The sequence below is a fragment of the Oncorhynchus mykiss genome, chromosome 14 (assembly GCF_057628025.1).
Source record: "Oncorhynchus mykiss isolate SJ-2025 chromosome 14, ASM5762802v1, whole genome shotgun sequence".
Taxonomy (NCBI): domain Eukaryota; kingdom Metazoa; phylum Chordata; class Actinopteri; order Salmoniformes; family Salmonidae; genus Oncorhynchus; species Oncorhynchus mykiss.
The window spans coordinates 16160570-16187645 of record NC_143035.1 but is presented as its reverse complement, the minus strand read 5'-3'; the positions used below and the strand labels follow the sequence as shown (position 1 = coordinate 16187645).

General features: G+C 44.2%; 1 protein-coding gene across 3 annotated transcripts; it reads left to right on the top strand.

Moving 5' to 3' along the window:
• Window positions 1-1201: 1201 nt before the first annotated feature.
• On the top strand, window positions 1202-26625 carry LOC110488908 (mastermind-like protein 1). 3 transcript variants are annotated; one of them, XM_036943034.2, is made up of 6 exons: window positions 1885-2244; window positions 3000-3298; window positions 18599-19999; window positions 22500-22676; window positions 23102-23243; window positions 24171-26625. In XM_036943034.2, exons 2-6 carry the CDS (start codon window positions 3020-3022, stop codon window positions 25235-25237), a joined length of 3066 nt encoding a protein of 1021 aa, XP_036798929.2. In that variant the 5' UTR covers window positions 1885-2244; window positions 3000-3019; the 3' UTR covers window positions 25238-26625. The 3 variants fall into 3 exon arrangements, with proteins under 3 accessions (XP_021417043.3, XP_021417042.3, XP_036798929.2); XM_021561368.3 differs by having other exon boundaries at window positions 1202-3298; window positions 18605-19999; XM_021561367.3 differs by having other exon boundaries at window positions 1303-3298.
• The last annotated feature ends 451 nt before the right edge of the window (window positions 26626-27076 follow it).

Here is a 27076-nt window from a genome sequence, read left to right as displayed (position 1 = left end):
TTGTGCAAACAAGCATAGTTTACCCGTGTGTGTGGCTCATATAAAATTGTTTAAACATGGGTAGCTAACACCTTCAATTGGAATTCCAGCGCTCTGAATTCACTGATTATGCATGCATTGCAGATTACAAAAACGACCTAATCAATTAGCTGCACTTTACCAGAAATAATATTGTAATCAGATTATACATATTTTAGAAAAACTAGATTAACTTTTTCATGGATTCCTAAATTCAGAAAGGATGTTTGCGAAAAAAACAACACCTTTCTGTTTTTAAATGACATTCAATTCAGCATTGGAAAAAGGCGCAAATTAATGTTTGTTCCACCTAAACGAGACTGACCACAGGTTAGAGACCATTTTGATGACACCAAATGCATTTGATGGATACTTTTTGTCTTATTCTAATGCCTTTTAAATGGAAAGTAATCAAAAAGTAACAAAATAAACTGATTACATTACTGAGTTTGGGTAATACAAAAGTTATGTTACTGATTCAATATTTTGGACAGGTAACTGACAGATTACATTTAGAAAATAACTAACCAAATCCCGATTGCCAGACGTGCATAGCTGCCATCAAAGAGTGGGCCACCAACAAACAAACAGGAGCAAATATAGCCCACAACATTTACACAAATATCTTGACCATCGTTCAGGATCCCAGCACGTCTGCCCGTGCTTCCGATGGTCTCATTCCATCCCACTTTTGACACCAATGTAGCGAACAATGAACCCTGGGGTGTATTAGCCGGATTCCGTTGCCAAACGTTTTTGCTACGGTCTGTGACTGATGAATAAACCCCTGGTCTCGCAACCCGTGGGCAAACTTCATGCTTACCATAAGGGCTACTACATTATTGCCTTCTTTCAAATCAAATTGTATTCATCACATGCTTTGTAAACAACAGGTGTAGGCTAAAAGTGAAATGTTTACTTACGGGCCCTTCTCAACAATGCAGAGTGAAAAAAAAATAGAGAAGTAATAATAAATACACAATGAGTAACGATAACTTTTATGTCTATATACACGGGCCGATGTGCAGGGGCACGCGGTAATTGAGGTACATGTACATATAACTAGGAATAAAGTGACTAGGCAACAGGAGAGATAATTAACAGTAGCAGCAGCATAAGTGATGTGTCAAAAAAGGGTCCGTTTTATGGCTTGGGGGTAGAAGCTGTTCACGGTCCTGTTGGTTCCAGACTTGGTGCATCCGTACTGCTTGCCCTGCAGAGAGCAATTCGCCACACTTCTCTATACCAAGTCCCTGACATTTACATGCCTCTGATGGATTCATAGGTGCCATCGAACTTCTGACACCAGTGTAGCGATTTGATGTACCTACTTATCAGTTACAACACATTCTTCCAATAAAGAGTGTGTATTCGTTAGTTGAGCTTACTTGAAGTCTGACTGACTGTGCCATACTTTCACAAGTTTTCAAAGGATACAAGGTTGTACATTTTAACTGTAAATTCATGCAAATGCCACGGTCTCTCTATGTATTGTTTGTTTTCACTGTCAATCGTTACAATGAGGTGGGGACAGCAACAAAGTATCTTTGGCGACACTACTGTCTTGCAAAGCATAAGGTTAGAGAAAAAGTAAAGGAAAAAAACTTGTTCCAAAATGGCGACGAAAATCTGCCTGTCCATTGGAAAACAATAGAAATCGCAAAGAGGGGCAGAGTTTGATTGTTGTCGCGATTTGTTTTTGTTTTGCATTTGACCTAACTGCATCAGATTCGGGTTGTGTGTTTCTAGCTATATGCAGTACTGGACGAAGTAGTCTGGGTATCATGCTTTGTTATAGTTGGTTTACAAGCTAGCTAGCTAACGCCGTTACATCCGTATATTGTTGCAGTTGGCTGCTAGCTATCAAGTCACATTATTTGGATCTACACCGAGGATCAGCTTGCCAGGCAGAACACAGGAAACATTTGACTTGCAAGTCAAGTTGTGCGCACTTTTGTTATTACCAAGCAAACATTTTTAGTGTTTTGTAGGTCGGTGGTAATCGGTAACTTGACGTTTTATCCTGCCTAGCTAGCATAAGTTAATTGCCGGAGTAAGTTACTGTAGCTACAGTAGTTAGCTAGCTTAGTAGAAACACTCAGCGTCACTTGGTTTCGCTAGCTAACTTCATGGCTAACGTTAGCTAGTTAACGGTAACTGAATTTCACAATGAGACTGGTGTGTTTGTTGTAGCTAACAGGTAGCTAACCAACTACGTAAAGTTGGGTAAGTAGTCAGTAAGATGTTTTAAAATATTAATTGTTGGTAATGTAAACTATAACAATCTTACACGGTGAAATGTTTGTTCTAGCTAATACGGTTCAGTTTTGCGATGGCTAGCTAAATGTTAGATAGCTACTGTAGCGGCTAAAGTGCAAGTTATGGGCTTTTCTCGCACAAACTTTGGATGTTTGACCAGAGGAATGTTAGGCAGTCCCATACTAGCATTTTAGTGAGCAGCTAGCTAACGGTAACTTGGCTAGATTAGTGTCTCAACTAATGATATTTGACGTGCGTATCTGTGATACAATTAATTTATGTACTATATTAAAGATACATGAGTTTAATTTATACTTTTTAATTCATATAGACAAAGTGTTAATGAGCTTTTGCAAATTTGTCTAACTAGCCAATGTTGGGGCCTTTAGCTAGTTAGCTAGCTAACGTTAGCCAGACAGTTATTAGTGGCAATATTTTTCATGATGTGATAGATACGGTGCACTATCTACCTTGCTGGCTAGGCAGTTGAACAATATTTTATTAATCGTCTTTTTCGTGCGTTTTGTGTTGTGTTGTGACTGAAGTCTATTAGTAAGACAAAGGTCGACTATGGAAGCAGTAACGTTAGTTGACACTCTGTAAAAGGGTACCGGGTATAGACGCCCACCCTGAAAAGGAGCACATTCAGCATTTTATCCGGACTGCCGAAACCTGAGTCCAGAGTTTAAAACACTCTTTATTGATGATGGCCGATTTTGTAGTGCCGCGACACAGTGCGGTGATGGAGCGACTCCGCCGTCGAATCGAGCTCTTCAGGAGGCATAACACCAGCTGCGAGAACCGCTACGACAACACAGCGAGGGAGCGGCTGGAGATGGAACGGCAGCAGACCTTTGCACTGCACCAACGGTGCCTGCAAACCAAGGCCAAGCGGTCGAGTAAGCACAGACAGCCAACATCCGACCAAGCAGTTCAGAGAGGGTCAGGGACCGGGGGCAACAACGCAGACTTAGGGGATGGTGGGACGCCCGAGCAGAGCAGAAACAGCACTTTGATTGCGGTAAGTGACCATTTCATAAAGTGGATGCAAATGCACCACAAATCTGATAACAGCTTCATGTCAGTTATTTTATTTTCCGCATTCATGCGTTAAATTAGTATTTTTCATGAGCAGTGATTTCAAGTCAAGGAAAGAGCATTATTTGCTATCATTTGCAGTGTGCTCCATGTGTAGTGATTGCCACGAGTTGTAGCCAGTATCATGTGTACTCCTGTGTGCATTCTGGGTGGCTGCTGTCACATGTTCTCATTGTTGTCCTGCTGTGTTTACTAGGCAGCCTTTGGCATGCTGGGGCACAATGTTCATTTTTTTTTGTTGCTGTGGTGAAACTCATATTTCCCGCTATATTAGTTCAAACATAAATGTTAATATAACAGAATATGGAAAGGACTTTTTCAACAAGGCATACTGTCGGAGGTGTCCACTAGAGTTGTCCATGTATTGTTGGCACTGAAGTTCATGTTTAGTCACAGCCATTTTGTAGAGTTGTCATGGATCTCTAAGTTATCGGAATGCTGATAGCACAGCCAAAGTGGGATAAACAAGTCTCAAGAAGGCTGAGTCATATTAAAATACTGCTTCTCTCTCGTGTGGCTCAGAAAAGTAGCAAAGTATTCAGTGAGTGCTCACACAGAGAACATTCTCTTATAATATCTAGGCTTGTTTCTTTCTTCATCAATCTTCCAGTTGTCCAATGGACTTATAATCAACTATCGTGGGAAAAAAGTTGCTGCCTCCATTGTTTTCAGTGTTGATTAGGCTCTATCGGGCGTTGGGGGAAATTTCTGTTTGCTCAAGTTACCTCTACTGACCCTGTAGTAATTATCCCTGGCATATGTTATACTCGAGGGAAACCAAAAAGCGAAAAGGAACAATTGAATTACACATGGCAACTTAGCGACCTCTTGTATTTACAGTCTTGTATTTACATGTGTTGTGGAGATAAGGAAAGTAGGATGGAATACATTTTCATGCAGTTTGGTTGTCTTGGCAGTCTGACCTACCTACCATGGCAGTATCCATTTGGACAGTTTTGTTTTTTTGCCATGACCCCCACCTGAAGCATTTTGCCTCTGTGACCCCTCTTAACAATGGAATCTGCATTAGGGGAAACGGTGTCACTGTCCACCACAGCACATTTGGTATTGTTTTTTGATTTGTGGACGAAACAGAGAAGAGTTCCATTGAGAAGTCTGGCAAAAAAATTGCTGTCCATATTCTGCTCTTCTATCGCACGTGCAATTAAGTCAGGGGGGGGGGCAGTGTTTGTTGTTTGCAGTAACGTTGTTGTTATAATATCCCAAATTGACAGGACAGTTTCACTATTAAGGATTCTAGCTTTAAGTCTCTGAGAAATATAAAAACGTTTTTTTACACAAACCAGGCTTCAGTCACAGCCCAGTAGGAATTGACTGCCTCCCACCATTTGGGCAACAGCTGCATTAGGACAATATAACTACCCTCTGAATGAATGATGACTCAGGGGTATTAGAAAAAACAACTCCACCCCCAGCCTAATGCTCTGAGCCTCTGACTCATCATTGCTCTGTGCCCTTTCCTGATCCACATAATGCAATGCCACGGTATAGCTGTGTGTGTATCAAGCCACAGGGCAGAACTTGACTCTCCATTCCATTGTTGATGAACCCTATAACCTAGGAGTAATGTCACTTACTAAAACAGATCTAAATTCCATTCATGAATAACAGTGCTAGCTAGCCCACTAGTGACTGGCACTGGGTTAGCAAGCTACCTAGCCTATCTTTCGTTCAGTCACTCTGTGCCATATTAACACGGCTCAGCTCCAGCCTGGCCAGTCAGTATGAGGTTAAAGCTTGTCCTATAAACTGTCCCCCCAGCCTTTAGTTAGACCGGCCCGCTGCTCCGTTCCACTCCTGCACATCCCAGGGAGGCCCATTGTGGCCACGCCGGTGGCTTCAAAGGCAAAACGGACGCTATCTTAGCTCTGGGTCCAGGGTTTGGAATTCGGCATGCTCCCCTCCATGGCCCAGGCACTAGCTCTTTTGTTGTAGGGCTTCCTCCGTCTATACACATGTTAATTAGTTTCATGTGACTTGGGTCTGTGGTAGGTGGGGTAATGGCGATGATTGCTCAGAAGAAGAGGTGGGGGAGGCAGAGAGGTTGGAGTGAAAGGGTGAAGACCAGTTTTTCAGGTTCATAAAGCACTGGAGTGAGTCACTAGACTGGCTTTTCTCTCCTCCAGGGGAGTGATGGGGCTAGAGACGAGGCCAGATCAGATGAGCCGCGCACACACTCTTCTCTCTCTCTAAAGCCAAACAGCTCGGCACAGCCAGCGCACAAAGTGTGAGAGACCAGATCAAAGGAGCGGTGAGCTGCCTATGTTGTCAGCGGTGGAACTGACATACTCTTTAACTCCTTTGCAGATATGAAACAGACAATCCTATCAGTCAAAAATATAAAAATCCCAGTTTATGCTACAAAACCAACTTTATAGGAGGTTTTAAAATAGGTTCTGTTTGACTCAACATTCCATGACATACATTAAAGCATTGTTGGCAGAATAGATGGTTGCAGTTCAATGCCTGATTTTTAATATAATTCACTGATACATTTCTTGGTAGTCCCAAAAAATATTACTGGCAGGTTGTAAATCACAGCTGGCCTGGTACGTTATTTGTTGCCTCCTTCCGGGATGCACTGTTTCCATTTTGATTATTTTTTTTGGGGGGGGGGGGGTGAATGTAAGTAAGGCTGGAAAGGTAAATATAATCAGACTAGCAAAGGCAATGATCAGAAGTCCGTCATAATGTGGCTAAAAGGCTACCCTATCTATTTATGTAGCAAGCTAAAAACACGTAGCCTAATGTTAGCTAGCTAGCTAGCTGCTATGAGGAAGTCAAGTCATTGGAGGAGTGGGTGAGTGACTTTTTCAGCTCATATCATTTTTCGGTGGCTATACACAGCTAGAGATGCAGGTGTCATTTGGTTACCAAGCAAGAATTTGAACAACTGTTATCCAGTTAGCTAGCATCTCTCGTGTTCGCAACTTCACTCTAGCTATCTAGCTGCTCTGATTTCAGAGCACTCTTGTTTGAGTAAAATGATCGGTGAGGTGTTCTCTCATTTGTGTTGAAGTAGCTTGCTAGCCAACTTTAGCCAGTTAGATTGGGTGCTTGGTTGGGACAAGCATGCATTGATTGGCAGGCAAGCTGTAGAAGGACGAGTAGGCTACAATTCCCTGTTATCAGTCCAATTTTTACAGCCAACTAACTGAAAGTTTGAGAGGGATCATCTAATGATCCATCGTTAGATTTGAGCACATCTTGCTTTGGCTAGCATTAGTTGTTGATGTGCATAACTGAGGGGGGGAGAGCCTATCTTTTCATGGTTTGATGAATAGGACTGTAAAATGCGTTCTAATGCTCAAAAGTCGCAGCTGCCTGTAAACACAGTCCAGTTCAATTGTGTGATAGCGGGCTTGTGTAGCAAATGGCTTGTTTGCATAAATTTCTACTGTAGCTCTGATTGGCTATGGTGCACCGGTCTGCGTAGACTCTGGTCCTGAACATGTCTCTGCAGTGCGCATTGCATGAAGTGTGGGGGGGGGGGGGGAAGTAAGTTAAAAATCAATACATAATTGTAAATGGTAGCCTAGTGGTTAGAGCATTGGGCCAGTAATTGAAAGGTTGCTGGATCGAATCCCCTAGCTGACAAGGTAAAAATCTATCGTTCTGCCCCTGAGCAAGGCAGTTAACCCACTGTTCCCTGGGCACTGAAGATGTGAAATGTTGATTTAAGGTAGCACCCGGACACCTCTCTGATTCAGAGGGGTTGGGTTAAATGCGTAAGACACATTTCAGTAGAATGCATTCAGTTGGACTATCTGACTAGGTATCTCCCTTTCCCCAAATAAGGTATCCAAACAATAATGAAAACCCTGTAGCAGTAAATATATATATATATATATATATATATACACATAAACTCATCAAAAAAAGAAACGTCCTCTCACTGTCAACTGTTTATTTTCAGCAAACTTAACAAATATTTGTATAAGATTCAACAACTGAGACACCACAGATGTGACTAACAGAAATGGTATAATGTGTCCCTGAACAAAGGGGGGGGGGGGTCAAAATCAACAGTCAGTATCTGGTGTGGCCACCAGCTGCATTAAAACTGCAGTGCATCTTCTCATGGACTGCACCAGATTTGGCAGTCCTTGCTGTGAGATGTTACCCCACTCTTCCGCCAAGGCACCTGCAAGTTCCCGGACATTTCTGGGGGGAATGGCCCTAGCCCTCACCCTCCGATCCAACAGGTCCCAGACGTGAGATCTGAGCTCTTCGCTGGCCATGGCAGAACACTGACATTCCTGTCTTGCAGGAAATCACGCACAGAACGAGCAGTATGGTTGGTGGCATTGTCATGAGGGAGGGTCATGTCAGGATGAGTCTGCAGGAAGGGTACCACATGAGGGAGGAGGATGTCTTCCCTGTAACGCTCAGCGTTGAGATTGCCTGCAATGACAACAAGCTCAGTCCGATGACGCTCTGACACACCGCCCCAGACCATGACCGACCCTCCACCTCCAAATCTATCCCTTTGACGATAAACGCAAATCCGACCATCGCCCCTGATGAGACAAAACAGTGACTCATCAGTGAAGAGCACTTTTTGCCAGTCCTGTCTGGTTCAGCGACGGGGGGGTTTGTACTAGAGGTCGACCGATTAATTGGAATGGCCGATTAATTAGGGCCGATTTCAAGTTTTCATAACAATCGGAAATCGGCATTTCCGATTGTCTGTTAACGCAAATGCCTGTTACGCAAATGCAGTAAGCCAAGGTAAGTTGCTAGCCAGCATTACATTTCTTATAAAAAAACAATCATAATCACTAGTTAACTACACATGGTTGGTGATATTACTAGATATTATTTAGCGTGTCCTGTGGTGCATATAATCTGACTGAGCATACAAGTATCTAAGTATCTGACTGAGCGGTGGTAGGCAGAAGCAGGCGCGTAAACATGAATTCAAATAGCACTTTCGTGCCTTTTGCCAGCAGCTCTTCGTTGTGCGTCAAGCATTGTGCTGTTTATGACTTCAAACCTATCAACTCCCGAGATGAGGCTGGTGTGACCGAAGTGAAATGGCTGGCTAGTTAGCGCGCGCTAATAGCGTTTCAAACTTCACTCGCTCTGAGCCTTGGGGTGGTTGTTTCCCTTGCTCTGCATGGGAAACGCTGCTTCGATGTGTGTTTGTTGTCGTTGTGTTGCTGGTTTGATCCCAGAGAGGAGAGGGACGGAAGCTATACTGTTACACTGGCAATACTAAAGTGCCTATAAGAACATCCAATAGTCAAAGGTTAATGAAATACAAATGGTATAGACGGAAATAGTCCTATAATAACTACAGCCTAAAACTTCTTACCTGGGAATATTGAAGACTCATGTTAAAAGGAACCACCAGCTTTCATATGTTCTCATGTTCTGAGCAAGGAACTGAAACGTTAGCTTTCTTACATAGCACATATTGCACTTTTACGTTCTTCTGCAACACTTTGTTTTTGCATTATTTAAACCAAATTGAACATGTCATTATCTACTTGAGGCTAAATTGATTTGATTGATGTATTATATTAAGTTAAAATAAGTGATAATTCAGTATTGTTGTAATTGTCATTATTACAAATACATATATATTTTTAAACCGGCCGATTAATCGGTATCGGCTTTTTTGGTCCTCCAATAATCGGTATAGGCGTTAAATCATAATCGGTCGACCTCTAGTTTGTACCCATAGGCAACATTGTTGTCGGTGATGTCTAGTGAGGACCTGCCTTACAACAGGCCTACAAGCCCCCAGTCCAGCCTCTCTCAGCCGATTGCAGACAGTCTGAGCACTGATGGAGGGATTGTGCGTTCATGGTGTACTTCGGGCGGTTGTTGTTGCCATCCTGTACCTGTCAAACTGTGGTCCTATACCCTGACTCTGCATGCAATGAACGCAAGAGAAGTGACACAATTTCACCTGGTTAATATTGCCTGCTAACCTGGGTTTCTTTTAGCTAAATATGCAGGTTTAAAAATATATACTTCTGTGTATTGATTTTAAGAAAGACATTGATGTTCATGGTTAGGTACACATTGGAGCAACGATACGCACCGCATCGAGTATATGCAACGCAGGACACACTAGATAATATCTAGTAATATCATCAACCATGTGTAGTTAACTAGCGATTTATGATTGATTGTTTTTTATAAGATAAGTTTAATGCTAGCAAGCAACTTACCGTGGCTTACTACATTCACGTAACAGGCAGGCTCCTCGTGGAGAGCAATGAGAGGCAGGTGGTTAGAGCATTGGACTAGTTAACTGTAAGGTTGCAAGATTGAATCCCCCGAGCTGACATCTGTCGTTCTTCCGCTGAACGAGGCAGTCAACCCACCGTCCCTAGGCCGTCATTAAAAATAAGAATGTGTTCTTAACTGACTTTCCTAGTTAAATAAAGATTTAAATAAAGGTGTAAAAAAAACAGATTGTTGTGAACTTGAAATCGTCCCTAATTAATCGGCCGTTCCGATATAATTGGTCAACCTCTAGTTTAAACCCTTTACAATGAAGATCTGTGTTAAGTTATTTGGATTTTTACAAATTATCTTTGAAAGACAGGGTCCTACATGCATGCGTACGTACACAGATAAATGCCACTTTTTTTTTTTTAACTCCGGTGTCTTTTAATCGCTTTCCCACTCTATTTTTTGGTATAGAATTTTCGCAAATACTTTAGAATGTTTAGGAATTAAGTTTTCTAAGAATTTGTGGAAATGTTATTATTACCATATCTAAATGCTCACTTGTTTTTGTGTCATTCCTCCTGGGTGTATATGAACACGTGTTAATGAAATTTCATGTTGCTAAAATGCTGTCAGTTCTACTTTAAAGGTGCACAGTACTATACAGGCGTGATTAAACAATCTGCACGGATTGTCCCAGTACATTGAAATATCTCCGCACAGGAGGGTAAACCTGAGGGGATCTGGTTGCCTAGGATGTCAGTCTGGGGTTCGGCCTCTGCATTCGGATGAGATGAGCGTTGGCTAGTGTTTCTGTCATAGCCTGGCAAAATAATGGAGAAAATACTCTAGTAGAGCTTTCCCCAACGAAACAAAAATCTTGTTTGACCGAAAGTCATCTGTTAAGCTTACTGTTTGACGAAATAAGACAGAAATGCCTCAAGAGGGAGCCAGAGATCTAGAAGATAAAAACCTGAACCTGACCCAACCATTCTCCTGCAGGCTTTCTCAGATTCTGCCATTACTCTCCTGGAGTTGCCTGTAATAAGCTACACGAAGAGTCGACAATCTTTCTCATGTGGAAGGGCAATTTATCATATGCACATTTTCGTGGAACAGTTCCATTTAATTTATGTCTTCATATCGCAATCATTGTCATGTGGTTAAATCAAAATTCTATCTAAATGAAGATGATACAAACCTATAAAGTAACTTCTATTGCCATAGTTGTCAACTATGTAAAAATATACATAAAGCCAACAAGTAAAAACATTACAGCCTGTAGGTAGAAAATATCCTGATTTTTTAAAATAAAGAAATATATTACCTATCAATCACAATGGCTAAGCATGGCCTTTCTGCAATGAACTTGAAACATTGTATTAACTTGGGTCCACCCTAAGCTTGTGCTAGCGAACTTGCTATGTTGCTTAAAATATTCTGGGACCTCAGTTTCCTGTGCCAGTGAGCTCGGGACAGACACCGCTGTTGGCTATTTGCGCAAGGGATGAGAAGCAGTGCTTGACTTGGGAAAGAGCTTTCCGAAGCTGAGTACTGGCACCTCAGTATTTCTACTGCTTGAGCTCCTGTTCCTCTTATAGAATATGAACTAAAACGTATTGTGAAGCTCCTGCACCTAAATATAAACGGTACCAACAATTAAAATGAGTACCGGAACCTATGTCGAGCACTGATAAGTAAGCAGGTAGGCCTATTTTATGTTTCCATTGGATCAGAGCACAGCATTTTCCCCTTGTCATGCTGAGTGGTTGTCAAAAAGGAGAGAGCTGGAAATAGTTCCTCAATGTATTTTTTTAAATTATTATTTTATTTTATAAATATTGTCATTCTCAATGGCTGTATGTTAAAACAGACTTTTGTTTTCTTGCAGTTTGAGGTGAAGAAAACATTACTTTGAGAAGCTCCACAGCTCATTGGTGGTGGTGCATTGAGCCAATCAGAAATACTATCAGATCCCCAAATGTCACATTTTAAATGCCTACATTTGCTTGTGGGCCTGGTATCCTATATGCCTACTTCTATCCGTAATCAGGTGCCCGTCAAACAAGACCATCACTAAATTGGCAACTCGGAAAAGGAATTAAATAAACCAAAACTTGTTTTTCACAAGTGTAGAATAGGTTGTGCGCTCTACAAACAATGTATCCATTCCGACAATGAGAACGGTAAAAAGACTAGAATAATATATTGAATGCGTTAACAGAAATTACCGTAACCAAACAAACATTGTAGATTAGGAATTAATGGTAAATGTAATACTGGCGATTGTGGGCAATTGATATACACTAACATTCAAATGCAAACAATTCACAAAATGAATTTATGAAACAATGAATGCGCACAAATTGGCGGGAGAGTGCCCATTCTGGAGAGGGCAGCGCATTGTGCATCTGGGTGCTGCATGGTCTATCAGATGTCTGCATTGACCATGCAGCATTTGGTGATGTGGCCTCTGCGGAAGTCAGGGCATTCATACTACTTGCGCTTTGCGAAGAAGATGGAGCTGTTGTCAAGGAAGTGAGTTTGTGTTTTATACAGGATGTACAGCCCCCAACCTACCATCAATCAGTCATGTCAATGCGAAGCTATATAGAAACCTCCGCTTTGTTACAACATTTGGGAGTCGCATGGCGATGCGGAACGAGCATCTGGAGGCTCCACGATCGCATCATACACACCATATGGTGCCTCCGACCACATTTTCAGATCAAGCATAAATTGTCTTTTTGGCCAGGCCTCCGCAATGCATTAATTCACTGACATGGGAGCAAATATCTATTTATTTATTTATTTGCCACTGCTCGACCAATAAAAAACAATAATCTTGGTCGTCCAACAACCTATCGACCAAACAATCAACCAGTCCACTAATTGGGGTCAGCCCTAGACTCTAGCATGGGCGGGGGGGGGACAAAAACGTATTGAACCTGCTTTGTGAAATCAGGTCCCGCCATCCATGTCAATCAATCAATCAAATTTATTTTATATAGCCCTTCGTACATCAGCTGATATCTCAAAGTGCTGTACAGAAACCCAGCCTAAAACCCCAAACAGCAAGCAATGCAGGTGAAGAAGCACGGTGGCTAGGAAAAACTCCCTAGAAAGGCCAAAACCTAGGAAGAAACCTAGAGAGGAACCAGGCTATGTGGGGTGGCCAGTCCTCTTCTGGCTGTGCCGGGTGGAGATTATAACAAAACATGGTCAAGATGTTCAAATGTTCATAAATGACCAGCATGGTCGAATAATAATAAGGCAGAATAGTTGAAACTGGAGCAGCAGCACAGTCAGGTGGACTGGGGACAGCAAGGAGTCATCATGTCAGGTATTCCTGGGGCATGGTCCTAGGGCTCAGGTCCTCCGAGAGAGAGAAAGAAAGAGAGAATTAGAGAGAGCATATGTGGGATGGCCAGTCCTCTTCTGGCTGTGCCGGGTGGAGATTATAACAGAACATGGCCAAGATGTTCAAATGTTCATAAATGATCAGCATGGTCGAATAATAATAAGGCAGAACAGTTGAAACTGGAGCAGCAGCACAGCCAGGTGGACTGGGGACAGCAAGGAGTCATCATGTCAGGTAGTCCTGGGGCATGGTCCTAGGGGGCGCCAACCCAGACAGGATGACCACATCAGTGACTCAACCCACTCAGGTGACGCACCTCCTCCAGGGACGGCATGAGAGAGCCCCAGTAAAGCCAGTGACTCAGCCCCTGTAATAGGGTTTGAGGCAGAGAATCCCAGTGGAAAGAGGGGAACCGGCCAGGCAGAGACAGCAAGGGTGGTTCGTTGCTCCAGAGCCTTTCCGTTCACCCTCCCACTCCTGGGCCAGACTACACTCAATCATATGACCCACTGAAGAGATGAGTCTTCAGTAGAGACTTAAAGGTTGAGACCGAGTTTGCGTCTCTGACATGGGTAGGCAGACCGTTCCATAAAAATGGAGCTCTATAGGAGAAAGCCCTGCCTCCAGCTGTTTGCTTAAAAATTCTAGGGACAATTAGGAGGCCTGCGTCTTGTGACCGTAGCGTACGTGTAGGTATGTACGGCAGGACCAAATCAGAGAGATAGATAGGAGCAAGCCCATGTAATGCTTTGTAGGTTAGCAGTAAAGCCTTGAAATCAGCCCTTGCTTTGACAGGAAGCCAGTGTAGAGAGGCTAGCACTGGAGTAATATGATCAAATTTTTTGGTTCTAGTCAGGATTCTAGCAGCCGTATTTAGCACTAACTGAAGTTTATTTAGTGCTTTATCCGGGTAGCCGGAAAGTAGAGCATTGCAGTAGTCTAACCTGGAAGTGACAAAAGCATGGATTAATTTTTCTGCATCATTTTTGGACAGAAAGTTCCTGATTTTTGCAATGTTACGTAGATGGAAAAAAGCTGTCCTTGAAATGGTCTTGATATGTTCTTCAAAAGAGAGATCAGGGTCCAGAGTAACGCCGAGGTCCTTCACAGTTTTATTTGAGACGACTGTACAACCATTAAGATTAATTGTCAGATTCAACAGAAGATCTCTTTGTTTCTTGGGACCTAGAACAAGCATCTCTGTTTTGTCCGAGTTTAAAAGTAGAAAGTTTGCAGCCATCCACTTCCTTATGTCTGAAACACATTCTTCTAGCAAGGGCAATTTTGGGGCTTCACCATGTTTAATTGAAATGTACAGCTGTGTGTCATCTGCATAGCAGTGAAAGTTAACATTATGTTTTCGAATAACATCCCCAAGAGGTAAAATATATAGTGAAAACAATAGTGGTCCTAAAACGGAACCTTGAGGAACACCGAAATTTACAGTTGATTTGTCAGAGGACAGACCATTCACAGAGACAAACTGATATCTTTCCGACAGATAAGATCTAAACCAGGCCAGAACTTGTCCGTGTAGACCAATTTGGGTTTCCAATCTCTCCAAAAGAATGTGGTGATCGATGGTATCAAAAGCAGCACTAAGGTCTAGGAGCACGAGGACAGATGCAGAGCCTCGGTCCGATGCCATTAAAATGTCATTTACCACCTTCACAAGTGCCGTCTCAGTGCTATGATGGGGTCTAAAACCAGACTGAAGCATTTCGTATACATTGTTTGTCTTCAGGAAGGCAGTGAGTTGTTGCGCAACAGCCTTTTCTAAAATTTTTGAGAGGAATGGAAGATTCGATATAGGCCGATAGTTTTTTATATTTTCTGGGTCAAGGTTTGGCTTTTTCAAGAGAGGCTTTATTACTGCCACTTTTAGTGAGTTTGGTACACATCCGGTGGATAGAGAGCCGTTTATTATGTTCAACATAGTAGGGCCAAGCACAGGAAGCAGCTCTTTCAGTAGTTTAGTTGGAATAGGGTCCAGTATGCAGCTTGAAGGTTTAGAGGCCATGATTATTTTCATCATTGTGTCAAGAGATATAGTACTAAAACACTTGAGTGTCTCTCTTGATCCTAGGTCCTGGCAGAGTTGTGCAGGCTCAGGACAACTGAGCTTTGAAGGAATACGCAGATTTAAGGAAGAGTCCGTAATTTGCTTTCTAATAATCATAATCTTTTCCTCAAAGAAGTTCATGAATTTATCACTGCTAAAGTGAAAGTCATCCTCTCTTGGGGAATGCTGCTTTTTAGTTAGCTTTGCGACAGTATCAAAAAGGAATTTCGGATTGTTCTTATTTTCCTCAATTAAGTTAGAAAAATAGGATGATCGAGCAGCAGTAAGGGCTCTTCGGTACTGCACAGTACTGTCTTTCCAAGCTAGTCGGAAGACTTCCAGTTTGGTGTGGCGCCATTTCCGTTCCAATTTTCTGGAAGCTTGCTTCAGAGCTCGGGTATTTTCTGTGTACCAGGGAGCTAGTTTCTTATGAGAAATGTTTTTAGTTTTTAGGGGTGCAACTGCATCTAGGGTATTGCGCAAGGTTAAGTTGAGTTCCTCAGTTAGGTGGTTAACTGATTGTTGTCCTCTGGCGTCCTTGGGTAGACAGAGGGAATCAGGAAGGACATCAAGGAATCTTTGTGTTGTCTGTGAATTTATAGCACGACTTTTGATGATCCTTGGTTGGGGTCTGAGCAGATTATTTGTTGCAATTGCAAACGTAATAAAATGGTGGTCCGATAGTCCAGGATTATGAGGAAAAACATTAAGATCCACAACATTTATTCCATGGGACAAAACTAGGTCCAGCGTATGACTGTGACAGTGAGTGGGTCCAGAGACATGTTGGACAAAACCCACTGAGTCGATGATGGCTCCGAAAGCCTTTTGGAGTGGGTCTGTGGACTTTTCCATGTGAATATTAAAGTCACCAAAGATTAGAATATTATCCGCTATGACTACAAGGTCCGATAGGAATTCAGGGAACTCAGTGAGGAACGCTGTATATGGCCCAGGAGGCCTGTAAACAGTAGCTATAAAAAGTGATTGAGTAGGCTGCATAGATTTCATGACTAGAAGCTCAAAAGACGAAAACGTCATTTTTTTTTTGTAAATTGAAATTTGCTATCGTAAATGTTAGCAACACCTCCGCCTTTGCGGGATGCACGGGGGATATGGTCACTAGTGTAGCCAGGAGGTGAGGCCTCATTTAACACAGTAAATTCATCAGGCTTAAGCCATGTTTCAGTCAGGCCAATCACATCAAAATTATGATCAGTGATTAGTTCATTGACTATAATTGCCTTTGAAGTAAGGGATCTAACATTAAGTAGCCCTATTTTGAGATGTGAGGTATCATGATCTCTTTCAATAATGACAGGAATGGAGGTGGTAATGTAATGTAATCCTTATTAATTATGATCTAAAAAGCAAAACTGATCCTAGATCAGCACTCTTGCTGGATGAATATGAGCCAAGAGCTGCATAAAGCTCTCCTAAAAACCCATGTCAAGTTTGACTGTGTTTGACTGCAGACTGTATACCTTATGGCAAGCTGCCAGTCCAGTCACAGGAAGCTAACCTAAGCAAAGTCATAAGGTTGCATTACTGCCCTCATAAGGTTCTGTGTCTGAATCCATCAGAGACGCTTATACTTTGCACTCCTGGTCTGTTTCTCACCACTGGGGATAAGTAGCCGCTTAATTATTTGTCACAATTTTAATTTCTATAGACATCGATGGGCTTAATATTTTAAATGGGTAACTTGCCTCAACACAGTGATAAAAGTTGAGTGGGGTTTTATTTTCCTTGTGAAGCAGTGTAATGTTTACAGGACCGTTAAGCATATCTTCATGCTAGCTGTACCCATAGACTTCCAGTCTTTTTGGTAAGCTAGTTAGCAATGACTTGCAAAACTGCTTCTAACGCAGATACATAAAGTTAATCTGACTCTATCTGTTTTTAAAGGGCAACTGAATGCACAAAACAACTTCTCTGAAGTTGAAAATGGCCTATGTGGCTTCGATATTAGTCAAACATTTACTCCAGTGTCAAAATTGACTTAAGTTTAAATAGGCTAATTTGTCCAAGTCAGTATTTTCCAAAACTGAGTTTTATGAGAATTTTGTAATGAGGTTGTCACGACCTAACCCACAAGATGGTTGTGTTTGGATTACAACACCAATTGTAACGCCTAGGGAGAATTGTCATGCATGGAGAATAGTCTGCGGTGATTGTGCTCTATCCAAACATAGCAGCAGCACCTACCGTGAGACTCACCTGCCCATTACGCGGTGGCTCGGACTTGTTTGCATGAAACAACAGGTTGCCAAAGTTCTGTTGAAAGAACACTTGGCCCCTAACCCCTCTATGGAGTGACCACTTGTTGATGTGTTTGATAGTGATCCCTTGAGTCTGCCACTTTTGGGTAAAATGAGGATAGCGACGATGCGCACTTACATCCCAACTGCCATTTGTCAATATTACAAAATGATAAACTCATTTGCAAGCATCTTGCGTCCCGCTGCAACAGGTTCTATGACATGATTCACTATGAAACACTGCCATACAGAAGCACACTCTGGAAAAATACTTATTTTTCATGCAATTTAAAAATAAAAAAAACTTTTAAAACCACCTTAACTAGATGTAAAATTGTGTGACTAAAATGTCCTCGGCAAAATGTGTAAATTAATTTGATTTCTTGATTTGTCTTAGATTAATTATGACTATTTTGAGGAAGTGGTAGTGGCTATGTTGTTGCTACCGTACTTCAAGAGTGACAAACAACAGTAACTGCCAGGGTATGCTAAAGCCAACAAAACACACCCACATCAAACTTCACCCCCCAAGACTCAAATCTCATATTTCATAATGAGCAGCAGAAAAACGCATGCGGAATCAGTGAGTTCAGTGTTTCCCTTGTGATTTTCTCAGCAGCGGAGAAAGCTAGTTTCCTACAATTCTACACATTGATGTGTTCTGTTATCTGAGTGACTCAAACATTATTCAAAAAAATTCATGGAGTCCCCAAGCCATTACATTTTTTACATTTTTCATTCTCCCTGATTAGTTTTATATTTTGGTGGTTATTAGTTCTCAAAAAGATTATCTTAGAAATATATAGCTATAAATGTATTCATTTTAAAATTCTAGTTTGAACCATGTTTTGAGGCTATACAGTCAGTTTACATGTATATTATTTACAAACATTCGAGAAAAACAAGCTCATATTTTGGATTCTGTTGGGGTATGACAGTTGAACTAAGCTCATGATGCTTTTTATAAGTTATATTCAAGAATCAATGGATATATTTTGTTCATTTCAAAGTTTTTAAAAAAGGGATGTAACTAAGGATTCCTGCTTTAAATATATTTTTTTTTTACATCTCCGCTTGTGGCAAGGTTCTCAATCAAAAGCATTGTGACAGTTTTCAGCATGTGTTTATTGTATGGTACTAATGTTTACATTTCATTTACATTTCAGTCATTTAGCAGACGCTCATATCCAGAGCAACTTTCAGTAAAGAGTACATTTTCGTACTAGTCCCCCGTGGGAATCGAACCCACAACCCTGGTGTCGCAGGTGCCATGTTCTACCAACTGAGCCACATGGGGACATTATATATTTATTGACTTGTTATTTACTCTAGTTGCAGGAGTCAGTGAAGAGGAAGCTGGAAAGCACTGGCTCCCCTGGCCAGGTCAACGGCTTCAGCGATGGCTATCCCCCGTCCAAAAAGGCTTGCCTAGACAACAGCTCGTCCAATGGTGGCATCCCCCCTCGCTCACCCCTGGACTCCAAGCATGGCATTGGCGCTGACTCTCTCATACCCAATGGTGGAGAACATGGTGGAACCGCCGCTGGGGAGCAGGAGTTCCTGCTCAAAGAGATGAAGCAGGAGCCCATGGATGACATTCTCCCCTGCATGTTGCCGTCAGGGGGCGGAGCCAGCAACAGCCTCTTCCCTGACCTCAACCTCAATGAGCAGGAGTGGACGGAGCTCATGGAGGAGCTCAACCGCTCGGTTGCCTATGAGGACATCCAGGACATCCTCAACGACGGTTTCGAGGACCGCAAGGACCCTCCTGATCTGGCCGGACCCACCCCTGGGACGGGCGCACAGTCTGGCGGTACCTCACAGGGAGGCCTCCTGCTTCCAGAACTGGCCAGTGTCAAGGCAGAGTTCTCCCCGGCCTCTACCGCCTTCGAGCAGGACTCGTGCGCCGGCTCGCCCCACACTAGGCCCAAGTCATCGGGGCCGCCCATGCAGCACTCCGCCAACTTCCTGGCAGCGGCCACCTCCACCGTCTCCTCCCCGACCCTGCCCCAGCCCCTCAGCCAGCAGCCTCCCCCATCCAGGCAGCTCCCTCCCCAGAACCACCGCCTTCCCCCAGGGCCTGTCTCCAAAGACCTGTCCCCTGCCCAGCAGCTCCAGCAGCTAGCCGCCCAGCAGCAGAGAGCCCAGCAGATGCAGTCCCAGCTCCAACAGCAGCAACATGCTCAGAAACAGCAGCAAGCTCAAAAACAACAACAGCAGCAAGCCCCCAAATTCCACCCCCCTGGGTCCCACCCCTGCCGTCCATCTTGGCCACCCCAGTCGGCCCCGTCTCAGAGCCCCCTAGGGGGAGCTTACGGCCTGGAGAAGCCCACCAGCCCCTCCCTCTACCCCCAGGACTTCCCAAATAACCCCAAGCCCCAGCTGATGATGCCCGGACAGCCCAACAAGGGCTCACCCAAAGCCGTGGCCGGTGGGTACCTGCAGCCCGGAGGCCCCCACACCAACATGCTGGGCCACCCTGCTCAAGGACCAGGGGCTCCGCTTAGCCACCCTGCAGCAGCAGGCCCTGGGGGCCTGGGCTCTGCCATGCTCAACTACAGCAACACCAAGCCCCTGTCCCACTATGAGGCTGCGGCCCAGGGGCCACCGCAGGGCCCCCCCAGTGCCCAGAGCCAGAACAAGGCAGTGCTGCTGTCGCTCCTCAGACAGCAGCAGCAGCAGGTGAAGCAGAAGCAAGGCCTGTCCTTCAGACCACAGCTACCCCACGGGCAGGTAAGAATACAGCTCACCTTGAACTTTATCACAAGACTGCTCATTGTGTAACCATTACTTTTATGTGACCAGGTTTGATATGAAGCAGGCTTAAAAAGGCTTCATTATCAGAGTCCTGGGTGGCGCAACATTAAAGTACTGTAGTGCTGGGGATTTGATGTCACAACAGGCCGTGACCGGGAGCCCCATAGGACGGTATACAATTGGCCCAGTGCCGTCTGGTGTAAGGGAGGGTTTACCCGGTGGGGCTTTCCTTGGCTCATCGTGCTCTACTGACTCCTTGTGACAGGGCCAGCCACCTGCAAGTTGACTCCGGTCGTCAGTCCAGCCGTGTTTCCTCCGACACTTTGGTGGGGCTGACATCCGGGTTAAGCGCGCGGTATGATAAGTAGGTGGTCAGATGGGTCATGTTTCGGAGGATGCATGACTCGACATTCGCCTCTCCCGAGCCTGTTGAGTTGCAGAGATGAGCCAAGAGACCTAATTCGGGGAGAAAACATGGTACAAGAATATGCTTGTGGCTATACCACTCTGAACACGCCTGTTCACAGTCAGGCCAAGTTAGAAACAGGACAGGAGATCACCCGGGAATACCAGGTGCCGCAATACTTTTCATTTTATAGGAGTCAAGGATCCACATGGAAAGATCAAGTGTTAGGCTATATTGGTATTCTGAATAACCGTTAAAAAGTTAAGAGGTCAACAAGTGCATATGAAAGGCTTACACTTACATTACTTGGTTATGGTCATCACCCAAGCCTAACATAATTTCACACTGCTTGACTGGGAGAATAGAGCTATTAACATTTCCAACAGGGGGAAGGCCCAAAGCATGTTTTATACTGGCATCAGCGAATAGCATTACAACTGAGGCACAAAGAACATTCCAAGGCCATGTTGTGTACAAAAACACACACACACACACACACACACACTACTCCAGTGCTACGACGCTGGTGAATGAGGGAGTATAATTTCGAAGCCAAACAATAAGGGCTTGTTAAAAATGAGCAATGGAGTCGTCTGGCTTGTCCTTTTAGTTTGAAAGAACGGCTCCAAATAAAGAACCACACCAACCACACCATGTCAAGAACCACACCAACCACACCATGTCAAGAACCACACCAATGGATAGCATAGTTTTAATTATATTTGGTAATATATATGTCAACATGTAATTTCTGGGTAACAATTAAGTACATGACGGTGACTACAATGGGAAACAAAAATAGCTTCTTAGCGAAGAGACATTTCTCAAGCACAAACTTCTAGGACTGTCTGGGAGTAGTAGGGAGGGGAAAACTGAAAACTAGCTGTTATTGGCGTAGCAGTTTGGAACTTTCTCTTTCTTATTTGTCTATTAATAAATGTACCCCCTGGTGATGTCACCAGGCAGGCCAAAACTCCATCCCACCAAAACGGTGGTCTTTTCAAACAGCTCTTACAGTAAAAGGGCGTTGTAATTTTCACAGTTTTATTCCAACCTCCATAGTGTGGAAATGTATATAAAACACAGATCGTGTTTTTGACTGCACTCATCCTTTAAGGCATACTGCATGTAGGCTGATAGTTGATGGTGGATCTAAGGCCAAGCAGGCTTTTTATGTTAGTCAACAAACACAACCCACACACTGTCCTTGTAGCTTATATTTTGGTCCTACAAGTCTGGCATGGGCCCCACGGTTCGAGGGGACAGCGTGTGTGTCTGGGTCAAGCAACTGGTTGCTAAGGAGCTGGCATGCAGTCTCCCATGGGGGGTTGGATGGTGGTGGAGGGGGGGAACCAGGGAGGGGACAACCACGACAAAGCAGCCTTTCATGCAGCCCCCTCTACCTCGTCCCCTCTAACTCGCCTGTCCTCCACAATAGTATATTTTAGAAGTAGCATCCCCATACAGTTTCTTAACCCACTTGGGGTTTTCCCTCTCGCGAGAAGGGGCTCTCTAATCCCTTCTTGCTCTTCCTACCCTCTCTTCTCCTCTCCCTGACTCAACTGTGTTCTGCGGCGTGTGTGTGGACGGACCCAAAATATCCCCCGGCCGGAGCTAGAGGCCTGAGGCTAGCCCCTGAGAACTCTGGCCAACTTTCCAGATGTTTCTATGGCGAGATGGTTAGCACACTGGCTGAGGCTAACACTGCCAATATGGAGCTGTGGTTCTCACAGCTGGTCAAGGAAAGGACTTGTATGAGGACATAAACTAACTTATGAACTTTCAAACTGAAGTTGTACAACCGCGGTCTTCATTTAAAGCTGTGTTGATTGGGGACATAACTAGTTTTTTTAGGTAAAGCCTGAGCTTTGATTTGAATTATTTTTCCTTTGCGTTACATCAAACCGAGGTTTTTGCTTTACATCAAATGTTATTTCTGAACATATTCCCCCCACTTGTTTGACAAGGCCCCTAAAGCCTTACCTCAGACTGGACGCTGTCTCACTCCGTCTTCCTCTGGTTGACATTAGTGGAATAACTATACAATTTTCCCCAATTTCAATTTTGCAGGAACAGAACGCATACCCTGCCGCACCGCACGGCCCTGGGCCTGGCAACAGCATGGCGGGAAACCTCGGCAACGTGGCCTACCTGTCGGGGCAGGCGGCGGTGAAGCAGCAGCAGCTGATGGAGCAGCAGAAACAGTTCCTACTGGGCCAGAGGCAGCAGCTGATCATGGCCCAACAGGTTAATACCTGGGGTCAAGGGTCATTTACTGTTGGTAGAATTTGGGTCTTGGATCAGGGTTTAGGAGCAGCATACCCCACCCTCAATCCTAATGACAAAATACAACGAGATCAGACTTCCTGGCTCATTCACATGATTGGTTTCAACTTGCCCATTTACTATTTAAAGTCTGAGACAGGATCTCTGTCTGTTCTACCTGACTGGGCCTGCTAGTGCTGCATAGCCCTACATGTTGTCTATTAGTAACATATATACACAAGGGCGAGCAATTTGTCTGCATGTAGAAGTGGTTATATGACTGGCAGTTTCACAGTAGGTGTTTTCCATCTCTGGTCCTTGTCCAAGAGAGTGTATGGGAGGAATTTCAGTCACCGGTGTATGCATGTATGACACAATCATGCTCTAATATGTTTTCTGTGTTTCAGGAAAAACAGCGTCAGCAGCAAGAGCAGCAGCTCCAGAGGCACCTGACCCGTCCCCCTCCCCAGTACCAGGACCAACAGAACCAGCAACCTGGCGCACAGAACAACCCCTTCCAGCAGCAGCAGCAGGCTGCCCAGTTTACAAGTAAATGAGACCCTACGTCACCACGTTACATCCAATGTAGCGTAATCCCCCTAGACACTCCATGGTCTTAAAATGGCTTGTAGGGCTCTAATCCAATCCTCTACCTGAGTTCTGGCATAAGTGTACAGACGTTTCAGTTTATTGAATTGTCTAATGTAGTTTCCTCTCATGTTTAGCCATATTGTTTTTATTCATTACACTAGGGCAGTGAATTTGTTTCTTGACGACCCAAACAGTATTTTCCTTCAACCCTGGTGAATAAACAGGCACAACCCAGTCGCTTTCCACAGCCCGAAACAAATCAACCATTACCTATGTAAAGAGCAGGTCTATATAGGTTAGGGGGTAAGAGGGCGATTTTGGAACCACAGCTAAACTCTTTACCACTGCTTGCACTTCCCTTTGCTATTGAATAGGCACCTTTTTTTTTTTTTAAATGTCTGATCATGGGCCAGAAGGTTTGCTTCGATGATGTAACTCACACAGAACAACTTTGTTTGGCAGTACACTAATATTACCTCGTCAATGCAAATGCTTCTTACCGTATGATTCATTTGAATGGTAAACCAGTAATGAGGTCTGTGTTCTCTCGTTGCTGAATACATTTGCCCTTTGTTCTGTGTCTTTGGAGAGAACAGCTGCTGTCTCAATGCTCGCTGTCCTTTTTACCTCATAATGGCATGAACTTATTGTGGTAGCTAGACCGTATCAGTTCCTTTCTGCTATCTGCATTCATGAAAAATAATGACACAGATATGGAGACATGGAAAGCCATTTAAATATATTGAGAGAGACTTGGTCTTCTCCTATAATGAGTTTATTGATTAAGATTTTAATTATAAAAACATGTGTAACTATTATGCAAAGGTTAGCTTTTCAATTTGTCACGTTTTTGTGACTCACTTCTTCTTTTGCTTCTCCCTGCAGGTTCGTCACAGTCATTGAGCAACGTTGGTACGCTGGGAGGCCCCGCCCCCGGAGCTCAGCGAATTTTCCCCCAGACGCAACAGGGCATGATTGGTATGACCATGGGCCAACCGGGTGGTGCTGGCCCCACCCCTGGTGTCCCTCCTCCCTCCAGCCAGGCAGACATGAGCCTCACCTCCTGTGTGGGTGTTATGGACTCTGCCTTACAGCATCAGGTACTCTACAGCAACATGAACATGCACCCCTCCCAGCAAAGTTCCATGCAGAGGCAGCCTGTAGGCAATATGGGTGCCTCCTACCGACAGAACATGCTATCCCAGCAGCAACACCTTAAAAACCAGCCCAACGCCGCCCTGCTGAAACAACAGCAGCAGCAGTTAGCCAGACTACCTGGCTCCATGCCTGGCGGCAACATGCCCAGTGTTATGCCCAACGCCATGCAGAGCACCCAGAGCCAATCTTGGCAGCAGCAGGGCATGCAGCAAGCTATGGATGCCCAGCAACCTCCCTCCAGCAACGGAGGTCTCCCGCCCAATGCCTTTGCCAACCCCAACGCCTTCCACATGCAGCAGCAGACCCACATACCAAACAAGATGCCTGTTGGAAACACCCCCTTTGGCGCCAATGCCAACGGCAGGCCCATGGGCGCCATGAACCCTGCCCAGCAACAGATGATGCAGCAGGCCCAGCAAAGGACTGCAGCCAACCCCCAAGTTTCCCTTGGGCAGCCCTTAGGCCCAGGGCAAGTCTTACCCAATCAGCAACAGCAGCAGGGTTCCCAAGGCCAGGGGGTGTTGCCCGAACTGGGTGCCTTTGGTCAGCCGCAGGGGGGGCGTTTGGTCAGCCAGGTGCTCCAGTGCAGACAGCAGGGCTACCAGGTCAACAGAACTGCTAACCAACAACAACAACAGCAGCAGCAGTTGCCGTTTATCTACAACACTGGGTCAGGGGCTAGCAGTTTGCCCAGCTTCCCTGGAGAGAGTGACCTGGTGGACTCTCTGCTGAAAGAACGCAGCACGCAGGAGTGGATGGACGATCTGGATGAGCTCTTAGCTAGCCACCACTGATGAGTTTTAATGAACAGGACAGTCTCAATAGTCTGTAGTGGCTTCCTCTTCTCCATCTGCGCCAATGTTAGAGCCGGATGGTTGAGAGCAAGTGTCTGCTAGGCATCCGTCTTCCATGTTGTGTTCACCTTGCCTTTTCAGATCAGTAGATTAAGACTGAGAGGAGCTGGGGAGAGGAAGCCTTCAGGCAAGTGAGATTCATCTGATGAGTTGGTGAGATGGAATGTTGGTGTATGTGTTCCAAGCCAATTGCCAATGAAAGGCAGGAACAGAGAGGGTTACTAATGGAATCCTGTTACTTTTCTGACACGGTTAAGAGACGGTCATCCTCAGTATTGTGTGTACTGTGTATATAAGTTCAGGAGAATGATTGGATGGGAATGATGGTGTGCAGGACCAAAACCCCTGTGTGGATTCCTATTGGAGTATTTCCCCAGGACTGGGAGACGTATAGAAAGAACTCTGCTACTATTATTACTACTACTGAACCAGTGACTCAGTACTAAACCACTGAATCAAGGGTGAATCAAACGTCGCGCACACACACTTTGTCTACGCTTACCACAGTAGAGGTGCTTATTTTGGTTTCATTGCCCCCCTACCCGTCCTCTGCTTTGTTAGAAGTTGCGGCCTTAAATGCAAATGAATGCTCTATGTAGCAGAGGTGACCTAGTAACACAGTCCCTCATGTCAAATGTTGGTGGTGATATTGCTAATAAATAGACGTGTGCCATCCCTCCCCTACTCTCAAACCAATGACGAGGTGCGCCAAGGAGACTCAACAGTGGCGTCCATATTCATTTGGTTAGCCAGTGCCCATAAGAGACAAGACTGTTCCTCTGTTAGTTGTGCAATGACCCCCCCCCCCCCCCCCCCCCCCCAATGGAGGCAGGCTACAGATGTAAAGTGACAAATGGGGACAGAGTCCCAACACCACCCAAATACACCTTTGAATGATGCTTGTATCATGTTTATAAAATGGTCTCCCTTTAGGTTTGTTACCATGTTTGACCAGGTTACCCTAAAATCACTGTCTTTAAACATTCGGTCCATTGTCATTTTAATAACCAAGCTATAAGATAATGTATGAATAGTGGACATTATTGCCTTCAGACACATTGCAGACAATCTTTTTCCATTCCCTTGAACGACAGTACAGCCAGATACTTAAGTTGAGATGTTTGAATTTGTTCATCCTCTTTTGTGTCAGGGGCTCCTTGTACATTTTTCGCTATATTTTTTTGTATGTATGCATTTTCCGATTTGTTCTGAAGATAGATCTTATTTTTATATGTATATTGCAGCGGATTTTTGTAAGTAATTCATACTTTTAATATGGTTCTCTGTAAAACAAGAGTATTATGTAAATATAGTTATTTAGAAACGGACCCTGTGTTTTGTCTTAGTTTTGTGTGTGTGTGTGTGTGTGAATTGTAACTGACAAGCATTATAATATTAAGTGCCAATGTAAGGTGTGAGTAGAATCCTGTAGAACAGTGTGTTCCTATGTATCCCATTCCACTTAGTCATGATGATGATTTGACTTTCTTCCATCTGTTTTCTTGTCCTTCCTTGTAATTCTTTTTGCATCCTATATCACAGGAATGGGCCGCTTCCAGTCTTCGGGGGCCTGACTGAGGAGCCTGACACATTTCTGTCCCAACCTTAAAACTCTGGACTAAAAATCAACTGTTCATGGTCTCCGGTTTAGAATGGAATTAATTAACTGAACCAGATGTGCTGGGGAAAGGTGTCACTGACACTAATCAGGACCCAGAGTACTGGAGTTGCCCATCCCTGATACACTCCCCTACGTATTTGTTTCTGAGCACTTCTACA